The sequence below is a fragment of the Hylobates moloch genome, unplaced genomic scaffold (genome assembly GCF_009828535.3).
Source record: "Hylobates moloch isolate HMO894 unplaced genomic scaffold, HMol_V3 SCAFFOLD_14, whole genome shotgun sequence".
Lineage (NCBI taxonomy): Eukaryota > Metazoa > Chordata > Mammalia > Primates > Hylobatidae > Hylobates > Hylobates moloch.
Window position 1 is genome coordinate 44,198,117 of NW_026652289.1, and position 14,287 is coordinate 44,212,403.

General features: G+C 38.6%; 2 protein-coding genes across 4 annotated transcripts in view; both read right to left on the reverse strand.

The window, feature by feature from the left end:
* The window catches only part of AKAP13 (A-kinase anchoring protein 13), a 347,162-nt gene that overhangs the window by 308,094 nt on the left and 24,781 nt on the right, over positions 1-14,287 (reverse strand). The gene's annotated exons all lie outside the window — the stretch shown is intronic.
* Positions 4,421-14,287, reverse strand: part of LOC116482438 (fatty acid-binding protein 5-like) — a 34,505-nt gene continuing 24,638 nt past the window's right edge. For both annotated transcript variants that reach the window (XM_032753584.2, XM_058427185.1), the window contains exon 2: positions 4,421-5,018. In XM_032753584.2, the coding sequence (XP_032609475.1) occupies positions 4,496-4,903 (408 nt within the window). In that variant the 5' untranslated portion in view covers positions 4,904-5,018 and the 3' untranslated portion in view covers positions 4,421-4,495. The remainder of the gene's footprint in view (positions 5,019-14,287) is intronic.

The following is a 14,287-nucleotide window of genomic DNA, read 5'->3' on the forward strand; positions in this document are numbered from 1 at the left end:
ATTCTTTTCAAGCAGGAAAAATAAGAAATCAACTCCAAAGATGAATGAACAGACCGGTCTAGGGAAGCCATCAATCCTATCCAAAGTCATGGGCCAGATATCCCAAGAAGCTGTTTTGCAGCTCAGCAGACAAAAGAAGTGACAACAGTCTACATCTTGAAGCCATCGCTGCTCTATCAGAACACTGTTTCAAGAGTCAGATTAAAAAAAAACAAGAGTCAGATTCAGACACTTAAGCCTTCTAGAAATGACAGATGAATATGAAAGGTGTGCCTTCTTTCTCTCATCCTCTTCACTCTTTACAGCCTTATAGAGAAAATGAGATACACAATTTCCCTTCTCTGTGCCCTACTTATCCTTAGATATTGACACTTACCAACAGAATAGATGACATACATATGTTGATTACCACTGACAAAAGGCATATACTATCTTTCAAGCTTTTTAAAAAAAGCTGTCATTATTTTGAAATGAGACATAAATGCTGGTTAACCAACTCTCTACATCCCCTCTCCACCCCCCCAACAAAAAAACTCACTAAACCTGGAAAATATTTTACTCTCCCTCCTCAACCCAAAAACTAGAATACCAAGAATCTTTTACTCTTAAATGATTAGGTAACTATATTTTCATCTATTTTGCAACTAAGCAATCCTATACATAATAATATCCAGGTCAATAGTGACATACAATTGTTTTCCAGAATGATACACAAATGTATCAGGGGCCATGTTACTTGTATAACTAAGCTCAGTCCAAAATGCAGATCAAGTTCATCAGCATGATCAGTGCGTCTTTACCAGGAATAGAAATGGGGCAACAAAAAGGCAACTCACAGAGTATCAAAAGGAGAGCATATAAAGTGGCCCTGAGGCTGCCATAATTAAATCTCTCAGAACTACGCATTCTTTTAATGCATACAAAGAAGTTTGCAAAGTACTTGCAAAGAAGTTTGAAAATTTTACAAATCCTATGATGATATGAGACAAAGATTATACTTAAAGCAAACAGTGTCCACTGTGGAATGTCCAAAAATATGCAAAGACTCTTCCCATCACCACCAAATTTCTCTGGAAATAATGGTTCTAATTAATGGTTCTGGAAATAATGGTTCTAATTAAACCCTTCAGGGTGGCATCCTTGAGCACAGAATCCATTTCTTATTTTAATATCTGAACATCTAAACAATGCCCAGCACACAGCAGGTACTATAAGCAGACTGCTGAATTTAATTATCTATACTTAAACCCATGTACAATATTTCAACTGTCTCCTTTTTGTGGTTAAAGTGGTCTTAGCCACTTGGGGTCTTTATTATTAATGATAACTATGTGATTGCATTCCTTATCTCTAGACTAAACGCAATTATTTGCCTTTTAAATACTACTTAAATATTTTATTTTAACCTACATCATCTCCTGTTAAGTAAAATTTTTAAATATGGGAAAGACAACCAAATATCTGCATTATGACAAGGCTACTTTACACTTTTTGTCATGACTGATTTTATTAAACTAGTGGCTATAATTATATGCTACAAGCTTAAATAATTCAACAACACGCAAAACCAAAGTCTTGGTTTCTTTACTGCTTATAGTACTGGCCACTGCACAGGCATCCGGGCCACACAATCCCATTATAGAGCTACTAGCCACATCTCAATTTGGGTTAGCCACATTTCAACTTGAAGAAATGTGGCTAGCCTGAACTGAGATGTGCTATACATCTAAAATACACACACTGACTTTGAAGATGGTACAAAAGGCCAGCCATGGTGGCTCACACCTGTAATCCCAGCACTTTGGGAGGCCAAGATGGGAAGATTGTCTGGAGCCCAGGAGTCAGAGACCTGCCTGGCCAACAAAGTGAGACCCTGTCTCTACAGAACAAAATATAAAATAATTAGACAGGCATGGTGGCGCACGCCTGTAGTCCCAGCTACTCGGGAGGCTGAGGCAGGAGGGTCCCTTGAGCCCAGGAGATTGAGACTGCACTGATCTATGATCCTGCCACTGCACTCCAGCCTGGGCAACAGAGACAGACCCTATCTCGGAATAATAATAATAATAATAAATAATGAAGATGGTACAAAAAGAGAATGTAAAAATGTAAAATATCTCAATTTTATAATTACATTTAAAATGAACTTTTATATATTGAACTAAAATATTAAACTTCTCCTTTAATGTAGCAACTAGGAAATTTTAAATTACCTAGTGGCTGATATTATACTTCTACTGGACAGTACTGGACTGGAGCCAGACAAATCTAGGTTCAATTACCAGTACTAATAACTTCCTTGGTTTTGTGCTGCCTGATCAGCTGCTTAATACATGAGCTTCATTTCTCCATCTGTAAAACTAGAATAATGTCACCTTCTTCACTAGCTCCTGGTGAGGATTAATGAGCACTTAGAACATAATGGTTGGAATACAGCAAAAAATGGCAAAATGACAGTCAAGTTTAATCGGCAAAAGAAAGATTACAAACTTTGCTCTCAAATAAGTATCTCACAAAGTTTATCAATGGGCTAACAACAGATTGTTCTTTTAACAATTCGTGACTTGTCGTTATATTGCAACATTTCCATTCCTAATACCCATTAATCATACTGATTAACTTGACTCTACAACCTTGAACAATACTACATTCCAGTAATTTCTGGTTAATTTTTACATAAACGAATATTTTCTAACTTAAACGCCCATTGCTCATACGCTATTTCGATTCTACCAAAAAGGACCAGTGAATATCAGAAAGATTCCTTTGGTCATACATACCAATTTTAAACTAAGACAAAGAAAAAGCAGTGAAGTCAAAAAGCAGTGAAGTCACCCATCCCTGAAAATGAGGTTTCTAAAATCTCAAAGTCTAAAAACTACTGGAAGCTCATCTGGCAGATATTAAAGGAAGCTGGTTCCTGCCTAGGATAAACTATTAATATTTCTAATATCAATCCAAAACTTAGTATCAAACAATCAGAAAACAATAAAAGGCAAAGAAAAAAGTTACCTTTTGTTCCTATGCTAGCAAGCTTTTAAGGGAAACTTAATGCAAAAAATCAGCTGTTCAAGTTAAGCATTAATTTTCTTTTGGAAAGGAATGAAACAAAGACAAACTAGTGAATAAAAATCCCGTATTTCATTTTGAAGCATAACACATTTATATTACTCTAATACATCAAACTCCACCAAGTAACAAATGTCAATCCTATAAATAATCATTTGTGGACATTACACATTACAGAACAATTTTAAAAACCCCAAATGTGTAAGAACCCCCAAAATTTGCTACCTTTTAATAGGCAGGGAAAAGGAGAAATGAACCACGATAGGGAAACTATGGCCTTGCTGAAGAGTGGAATGGAGTGAACATACTGGTTTTCAGATGGGTCAGTTTTCAGCAGAATGACCTTAACACTATCTCTGACATTCAAACACACATAAAAATTCCATAATCATAATAGATGTGATTCAATACTTAACATATCCTGCAAGTTAAAGCAAATTATGCAGCTTCTCTCAAGTTTCCTTTTGCCCACTAAAAACTAGTTAGCCATGGAAGAAATTAAGTACCTGAGACATACTCATTGATCACTGGAGTCCCAAAAATTATTGTAGCTACCAGTCATGTCCACGGGAATTAGTGCGTAGAGGTATAAAATATGACTTTACATTAATGAAACTGATCATTTCTAAAGTGGCTTACCAGCAGGGAGGAAAAAAACCAGAATTAACAAAAGCACCAGTCCACCACAGTACCTGGCTACCCACAACTGAGTCTTGAACAAAATGTTACTCAGGCTGTTCACATAGTAGCCCCACTCCCAAGAAAGTACTGAAATAGGACATCTTTTATTTATTTTTTAACTCCTTCCCCAAGAACCTAGCACACTGCTAAACATAAACTGCACAATGAATAGAGGTATTTAACTAAATATTATGTCTCCATTTATGCAAATACATAGTACAATAAACTCTGCAATTATAAAAGAGTAACCTATTCTTTAATGCTCTCAAAATTTTAGAATGTCCTTCCCTCCTCGACTCCTCAAAGCAAATATAGTTGCTCCATACTTCTGTGCTCTCATTTCACTTCGTTCGAATCTTCCCATTGACATTTACCATACTGACTCATTATCCTTCTATTTACAAATTTGCCTTGATCCATGAAAATTGAGCTCAAGAGGTTATGCATACTGAACCACAGGGCTTTAAGTGCACCAGCTCTTTCATAAACCTCCCATTATTTTTTAGAAGCTAATCATCAATATACAAATCTCATTTTTTTATTAGCACAAACATTTATTTATTAACCAAAGGGATGATCCTAATTAATCCAACACACTTTGAAATAGCTGCATGTGAAATGTTTGTGATAAAGATAACTGAACACAGTAATGAAAAAAAAAAGACAAACAGTATGGAGATTTGCTCATTGAACTGAACTTGGTCATACTCTTAATTAACTCCTGTCCAAAGTGATGATTGAATTTTTATTCTACTTTTTCACAGATTCGAGTACAGGTGACACTGTTCATGACACAGTCCACCACTAATTTCCCGTCTTTCAATTTTCTTGTTATTGTGCTTTCCTTCCCACCCCACTCCTGATGCTGAACCAATGCACCATCTGTAAAGTTGCAGACAGTCTGAGTTTTTCCGCCATCAGCTGTGGTTTCTTCAAACTTCGCTCCCAGGGTACAAGAAAACTGTGTTGTTTTCAAAGTGCTCTCGGTTTTTATGGCGAGGTTTTTGCCATCACAAGTGATGATACAATCTGGCTTGGCCATTGCGCCCATTTTTCGCAAAGCTATTCCCGCTCCTAGCTCCTTCATGTATTCATTAAAGCCTTTGCTGTCCACCAGGTGCCATCTTCCTTCCAGCTGCTGAACTGTGGCCATGGTGGGTGCGGGCGAGCTGGCGTGCAGAGCGGGGTCTGCGTCGGTGTGGCAGCGTGCTGTCACATCTCATTTTTTTTTAAAGGCATTTCTCTCTGAAACTCCTGGGATGCTGTTACTAATTACAGAAAAATTATGAATTTTCAGAGTAACTTCACTACCCCCCAAACCTGAGAGCAAAATTTAAGAAACGAACCACTCCAACACCAGAAAACCCAACCAAAACAGTTGACAGGTCACATTTCCTCACACTCTGAAGTTACACTTAGGTGATTTTTCTCCTATCCTAAAGCACCAATTGCACATAACAATCCCAGAATCCATTTTAGAAAACAGAATACTAACCCTCCTCCCAGATCATTTTAGTCACATCCAGTTATATACTTCTCTAATACAATGCAAAGGCTAAGACAAGAGAAGGCATCAGGCAAATGTCAATGGTCTCTCCTTAACGTTACAACATCTCAATTTGTCATTTGCTCAAAGAGACTTTGAAAAAGAAACAAGAACAAATTAACCATTCATCTTAGAAATGCATCCACACTAGGAGAAGGCACTCTGACACAAGAATTAACAAAACATGTAGTCCACCAACTTGCTTATCTTATTTTGGAGCTCCCTCACCCTTTTCAAATTATATACATAAGGGAACACTCTGTACCTATACCACATGTATTAATACCAAGAGGATTTTTTCCCATCTTCATTCTCTATATCATCATCAATATCTCACTACCCCTCATTTTTGTGTATGTATAGAAACCTTGTTAATGATCATTGGAATACAAAGCTATTGACTAGTTCAGAAGGAAAAAAAGAAAGCATGGTGGTCTTATTCCTCTTGTATGTTTTTTTTACTGTGCTACTATTCATAAGTTCTCATTTTGTTTGTTCCTCATTTTCAAAAACCCTTCACACGATTAGCAATTGAATTCCACCACAAAACATGTATTAGAAATGAATAGGCAATCTTTACAACAGTTTAAATTTGCCCCGTCAAAGCCTGTTTACAGAATACAAATCTGAAAGACAAGTACCAATTATACACAGGCCACAATAGTGCTGAACAAAGGGAAGACTGGTTTCAAGAGACAGTATGAACATCGGAGAAAAATCTGGGAATAACACGTGAGTTAAACATGACGAAAAACCTTAAAAAGAGTTACACCTTTTTTCCTCTGCTTTTCAGGCTATAACAGGTACTCTCATTTCCATTTCCACTGAGGTGGCAAAAAAGGTTGGAGAAAACAATGAAAGGTGAATGAGTATAATAAAGTATAATTAAAATATACATATATTCTTTAACAGAGGAGTATAATGGATAATGTAAATAAAGCTGTTCATATAAATTTCAAAATACATGTACCAAGACAATTTTAAAGTAGCTGTCTATGTAATATAAAGTTGAGTTAGTTAGGCATGTGGGATACTGTGAATATAAATGCTTCTGAGGCGCTCTCAATCAACAAACCCACCAAGCAGAAACAACTGTTGTGCTAAGAATCCTAACGAGGGCCTGAGAACACACTGTGATCTCACCATCGGGAGCTGAAACTGTGATGACACATGTTCCTGTGCAGCATGCCTGGGTCGAGTCACTTCTCCTCTCTGAATCTGTACTTTCATGTTTGCGTTTTCAGTCACCTGATGCTTGCAGCACAATAACCCAAAAGCCAGGGGTCACAGCAATAGTGCTATTCTCCTCACCTTCACCTGACTTCAACTCCATCCCCATCTCGTCTCCCAATGGGAAAACTCCTGAAAATAACATTTTCAGACAATCTAAGGTTTCTATACCCCTGAATGAAATGAAAGAACTAGCATAAGCAATGACAACTGAACTACAGCCATCCTGAAAATCTCTCCAACCTTGAGCTAGATTCACATACTAACTACTAGTAATCGTAAGAAACTAAGCCCACAGTCTTCCAGTTACGGTCTGTTCTGAAGTTCTGAAAGAACCACCTTCTAAAGATCTGGTTCCACAAAACAGTACAAGACTACGTGACCTGGGATAAAAAGATAACACGCGCAGGATCTTCAGCCACTGCTCAACCTTGCATCAACAATCTTCAGACAACGGCATTCTGCACTTTTCCCTAAGGATCAATTAGTAGTGCGGACACAGTGCTGACTTACAAACTTTTCTGTGAGGCAGCAGAACATCATGATGAAAAGCTCAGGCTTTCAATTTCAACTTAAACTAAATCTAAAACTTGGCTCTACTACTTACCCCTAAAAGAAGCTTGGGCCAATTACCTGACCCGCCAGTGCCTTAGCCCCCTGATTTGTAAAACTAAGGTAATATATACGTTGCAGGATAAGATAAAGGTTAGAGGAGATAATATAGGTACGGTGTTCAGTGCAGTGTCAGGCACATTATTAAGTGCCCAATAAATATAACTCAGCATCATGAAAGTAGAGACTAATTAATTATTTTCCTCTGTGTTGTTTCTATAAAGATTTTCAAATAAGAAACTAAAGTATTTCATGAGGATCAGCTTATTTCAATCCATTGTAAGCTATAATCAGTGGTTTGAAAGTTCTCGGTTGCCTGAGATCCCTCCTTTTTACTCCCAAAAATTAAGAATTCCAAAGAGCTTTTGTTATGTGGGCTATATTTACGGGTACTTTATTGTATCAGAAATTAAAACTGAAAAATTTATAAAGTATTAATTCATGTTAAAATTCCATGAACTCATTACACATGAAATAAACATACTTTTATGAAAAATAACTGTTTTCCAAAACAAAACAGAAATAAGAAGGTGGCATTGTTTTACATTTTGGCAAATCTCTTTAATGTCTGGCTTAACAGAAGACAGCTGGATTCTCATATCTGCTTCTACATTCAAACTGTTACACTATTTGGGGAAGTACATTTTTAAAATTTTGCCTCACACAGATACCCAATTTGAAAAAGGAGTAGTATTTTAATAGTCTTTTGGGATAGTTGTTAATATTCTTTTTCCATGTTACACCAAAACTTGACAAGTGGTAGTTTCTTAAAGGGTTAGTCACAATGTGAAATCTGAAACCGTATCAATGACCATTTTGTACTCTGTTACATTAAAAGTGACTGGTCTTTCTCTTTTACCCAAGAATGATTTTGCTGTAACACCATACATTGATCATTTGTGAAAATACTGGTTCCTTGAGTTATGCAGATCTTCCAAATGTAGATACATTTCATTATACAATATCAAAAATATATCATTACTATACTCATAAAGCTTTTAAATACTGAAAAGCTGTCAAGCTCATGGTGGCAAATACATGTTTTCCAAAATTCTGATTTTCACTTGCAAACTCAAATTTTATCACTGGCAACAAATGCTCTCCACTACTTCCTTGAAGTAAAAGGCTTGCTTTATTTTCAAGAAGGTATCTGCCAAATACCCAATTTCTGGATAGCCACAGCTTATTACAGTCCTCCCTTCAAATAAAAATGGAATTTCATTTAAAAAAGCAGTTAGTTGGCCAGGCGTGGTGGCTCACGCCTATAATCCCAGCACTCTGGGAGGCGGAGGCGGGTGAATCACGAGGATCACGAGGTCAGGATATCGAGACCATCCTGGCTAACACGGTGAAACCCCGTCTCTACTAAAAATACAAGAAAATTAGTAGGGTGTGGTGGCGGGCGCCTGTAGTCCCAGCTACTCGGGAGGCTGACGCAGGAGAACGGCATGAACCCAGGAGGCGGAGCTTGCAGTGAGCCTGGATCGCACCACTGCACTCCAGCCTGGGCGACAGACAAAGCGAGACTCTGTCTCAAAAAAAAAAAAAAAAAAAAAAAACTACTAGCTGCATCAAAGAATATAATCAACAGAGTAAAAAGGCAACCCACAGAATGGGAGAAAATGTTAGCAACTCTTATTTGATAAGAGATTAATATTTAGAATACATAAATAATTCCTACAACCAATTTAAAAAAAGGGTAATGGGCCAGACATGGTAGCTCATACATGTAATCCCAGCACTTTGGGAGGCAGATCACCTGAGGTCAGGAGTTCGAGATCAGCCTAGACAACATGATGAAACCCTGTCTCCACTAAAAATACAAAAAATTAGCTGGGTGTGGGCGCGCACATCTGTCATCCCAGCTACTCATGAGGCTGAGGCAGGAGAATCGCTTGAACCTGGGAGGCAGAGGTTGCGGCAAGCAGAGATCGTGCCACTGCACTCCAGCCTAGGCGACGAGTGAAACTCCATCTCAAAAAAATAATTTAATTAAAATAAAATAAAAATAAAAAACAGGCAAAGGATTTGAACAAATATTTCTCCAAAGAAGATATACAAATAGCCAATAACCATGTAAAAAGATGCTCACATCACTGATTACTAGAAAAATGCAAATCAAAACCACAATGAGATATCACTTCACATGCTATAAGATGACTACTGTCACAAAAACAGAAAATAACAAGTCTTGGTGAGGGTACAGAGAAACTGGAACACTTGTGCACTGCTGTTAGAAATGTAAAATGGTACAGCCACTATGAAAAACGGTATGGCAGCTCCTCAAAAAATTAAAAATAGAATCACCATATGATCCAGCAATTCCACCTCTGGATACATATGCCAAAGAACTGAAAGCAGGGACTTAGAAAGATATCTGTACACCCACGGTCAAAGCAACATTATTCACAATAACCCATATGTGGAAACAACTCTAGTGCCCATTGGTGGATGAATGGATAAACAAAATGTGGTATATACATACAATGGAATATTATTCTGCCTTAAAAAGGAAATACATTCTGACACATGCTACAACATGGATGAACTCTAATGACACTGTGCTAAGTGAAGTAAGCCAGTCACAAGAACACAGACTGTGTGGTATCATTTACATAAAGTACCCAGAATAGTCAAATTCATAGAAACAGAAAGTAGAATAGTATTTGCCAGGGACACGGAGGAGAGAGAAATAGAGTTATTGTTTCATGTGTACAAAATTTCAGTTCTGCAACATGAAAAGAGTTATGGAAATGGACAGTGGTGATGACTGCACGACAATGTGAACGTGCTAAATGCCACTGCCTCTACACTTAAAAATGATTAAGATGGTAAATGGTTAAGATGGTAAATTTTACGGTATGTGTATTTTACCACAATTAACATTTTTTAATATTCTTAAAATATCAATTACTGGCATGCAGTAAGCAGTTGGTACTTTCTAGATGAATAAATGGACTCCAAAATAGATTGTGAGCAAAATCAAGAACCACTTTGAATGAGGTAATCTAAGCCAAACTCAAACATTACCACTTCCAGGAAGCCAACTCCTCTCCCATGCCAGAATGAATCATGCCCCTTAGTGCACTCTCATTCACCCAGCAGCCTGTGCTACAAATTTCCAGTTATTCTGGACAACTACCACCTCCTAATTCCGACCATCTACTCACCAAGTTTCATCCATTCAATTTTCAAAATGTCCATTAGATCTGCTGGCTCCCTTCCAACTTCACTGAATTCAAGCCCTCATAATCTGTCCTAAACAATGGTAATGGCCTCCTCTAACTTGTCTGAGAGGCAATGCTCCCTTCTCCAACTCTACCAAGCCACTATCCTCTACTGCTCTCAGAATGAGGTGTCCAAAACAAAACCAGACTATCCTCCCTTTTGCTTCATGAGGACAAACTAAAAGACGCTTCCACTCACCCCATTTTGACTTTCTAACCTAATTCAGTGACCACACCCTATCCACATGAAATAATTCTACACCTCACTGCTCACTGAGCTCAAACACACCAAGCTCTTTGACGTCTGTTTCTTTGCACACAGTGTATCACAGCAGAACCATCATTCCACTCTTTCTCTCCTCAACCCAGGCCTGGCAAATTCCTACTCACGCTTTAAGACCCAGCACAGGCCGGGCACGATGGCTCATCCTATATATAATCCCAGCACTTTGGGAGGCCAAGGCAGGCAGATCACCTGAGGTCAGGAGTTGGAGATCAGCCTGGCCAACATGGTGAAACCCTGTCTCTACTAAAAATACAAAAAAAAAAAAAAAAAAATTTTTGCCAGGCATGGTGGTGCATGCCTGTAGTCCCAGCCACTCGGGAGGCTGAAACAGGAGAATCTCTTGAACCCAGGAGGCGGAGGTTGCAGTGAGCCCAGATCACGCCATTGCATTCCAGCCTGGGCGACAGAGCAAGACTGTCTCAAAAAAAAAAAAAAAAAAAAAAGACCCAGCACAACTGTCCCATCCCTCATCCCTCATCCCTCATCTGTGTTCCTTAGAGGCCTGTATACCACAAAGTTGGTACTATAACACTGTTACACAACAAATTTCCATATCTCTCACTATACCCCAATTATCTTTGCATTCCTAGTGGCTGGTGCACATTCCTTCTGCTTAAACATTTCTTCAATGAGCTTATACTACTTGTAACTAGCATAAAATGCGTTATTTCTGTTTTGTGAGCAGGACAAAAAATCCAGAGATCTTATCCTCCACAGACACACTCTTTGTGGCCTAGGACTGTGCTTTACTCTGCCTTGGTTCTTTCAGGCCCTAGCCCATAATATGCTGTTTCATATTGTCTGCTGAAAGGAATTTCAAAATAAAACTGCCCCTAGAAACCATCAAATTAGCTTTTATTATGCATCTTTCTCTCAAAGTATCTATGTTCTCCTAACACAAAATGTTATGAAATCTAATTACATTTACAAAAATTAGCAAAGAAACAACACTGCAAACAACTTATTAGCCAATTCATGTCTCCTAAAGCAGTAACACAGATAGCATAACTAGTTTATTTCTGAATTCTTATTTCTAAATAGGAATTCAGATTGGAAAGGTCAGTAACTGCTGTATATATAATACCTCTTCTTCTACCTTCCAATGTCCTATACCATAATTGATCTACTCTTTTTTTTTTTTTTTTTTTTTGAGACGGAGTCTCGCTCTGTCGCCCAGGCGGGAGTGCAGTGGCGCAATCTCGGCTCACTGCAAGCTCCGCCTCCCGGGTTCACGCCATTCTCCTGCCTCAGCCTCTCCGAGTAGCTGGGACTACAGGCGCCCGCCACCACGCCCGGCTAATTTTTTCTGTATTTTTAGTAGAGACGGGGTTTCACTGTGGTCTCGATCTCCTGACCTCGTGATCCACCCGCCTCGGCCTCCCAAAGTGCTGGGATTACAAGCGTGAGCCACCACGCCCGGCCAATTGATCTACTCTTAAAGAAAAAAAATTCTCCCCAATTATAGGTACAACCACAGACAAAAAATAAATGCTTGCTGGACACATATGTGTCCAGCGACGAGCAATATGATATATAAAATAGGTACTGTTTTTCCCATCTTCTTACACACAAGGGAACTGCAGCTCAAAAAAAAAAAAAAAAACTATTTCTAGTCCAAGGTCACAAAAATTAGTTGAGAGACAGCAAGACTTGAAACCACAATCATAAAACCATACAATGCCATGGGAATTTTAATCATGGTCCCTTCACTCAGGATGGTAAAGCACACTTACAGACACAATGGGAATAACTACACTACCGTGGGGTGTGCAGCCTTAATCGAAGATCCAGAGAAATAGTTTATTTATCCACTCTAGTTTTTGTATCTTAAGAGCATTGTGGTCTGGCTCAGTGGCTCACACCTGTAATCCCAGCACTTTGGGAGGCCAAGGCAGGAGGATCGCTTGAGGCCAGGAGTTTGAAACCAGCCTGGGAAACATAGTGAGACCCTGTCTCTACAAAATAAAAATTACAAAATTAGTTGGGCATGGTAGCACATGCCTATAGATCTAGCTACTCAAGAAGCTGAAGCGGCAGGTCTGCTTGAGCCCAGGAGTTCGAGGCTGCGGTGAGCTGTGATCACCACTGTACTCTAACAGCCTTGGCGATGGGCAAGACTCTGTCTCAAAAAAAAAGAGTAGGGGTGAGGGCAGGTATTCTACCAGTAGTATCACATGCAACAAAGAGTACTTCCTTCAAGAGACATATACAACACCTTTCATTTGTCCTAAAGGCTACTCCATTAGAAAAGTCTGGAACTGCTTGCAAACTGCAACAGAAAGAACACTACTTTGGAATGAAATTGACTTTGGCCGAAGTTCTGGATCCTGCCCTTACTAGCTCAACAAGTATCCTAGCTTCTTTGTATCTCATATTTCTATAACTAAAACACAGAGATGAAATCTTCACAGGTTAGCAAATAAGGCAAATAAACAGCATCTAGCACATAGTAAGCACTCAATAAATAAATACAGTTTCCTTCATCCTGTGCCAACTCTACCAGAATTTTGTGTCCAATTTTTGTATCCACACTAGATTAGAATTCAAATAACTTACCCAGTCCATAGTAAAATCAGTATGTGAATCATGGATTTTTGTCAAACTCATTTGTTTCGTGGATTCAAACTTCACAACTAAAGTTAACAAAGTGAGCTAGAAGCCAAACTAAACTAGAATCTGGGTCTTTTAAACTACCCAGTTCAAAGCTGTTTAGTAAAAGGGGAAAGACTTACACCATATGAAGAGAAACCAGAGCATCAGTTCGGAACTCTGATTCAAAGGCACAAATCTTTCAGGAAAACATCAGTAGAAACAACAAGACACCAAGACAAAACTAAGTCTGAATCGATTAAAACACATGACTCATCTATTCATAAGCTCTAGACTTAGAAGTCACATTAAGAAACTTCACAATGGATCTTTAAAACACAAAACAGACTTTAAACAATGGTAAGGAAAGCTCATCAGAATGTGCTAGGATACAGCATTCCAGATAGCTCATGAAAAAAAGAAAAAAACACAACCACTGCCACATAAGGCCCTACTGAGTACTAAGAATGAACACACACAATGATAATAGCTAGAAGGAGGTAACTGCAAGCAAGGAAGGCAAAATAACTTTAAAGATAGTAACAATTTGTCAAACAAAGGCAAATTAATCATTGGCTTTTCAACACAGTCACAATCTAACAGCCATTCATTCAGTAAAGATTACTGAGCCCCTACCATAAGCTGGGAGCTAGGTACTAAAGATACAAAGGTGTGACACTAGCCCAGTAAAGGGAATGAGATATACACGTACAACTTTACAACCAGGATAGGAAACAGTGTGCCAGAAACGCTTGAGAGGTCAGAAAGACGGCTTATAACCAACTGTGAGAATGAAGCAGGGTTTACGTAGGAAATATCCTTCAAGACTTAGCTTGAAAAGCTAAGGCAGAATTGGACATGAACAGATGGGAAGGAACATTCTGTGTGTCCCTAGGGTCTAGCCTCCACACTGGCACACAAAGTAATCAATATATGTTTCTCAAATGCATGAATGGGCAAAGGCACACGATGATAAATACTTCACCATGGTGAGAGCAGTTTTTAAAGCATGTTGTTGCAGAACCAAACTGTGGCAGGCCTTACTCA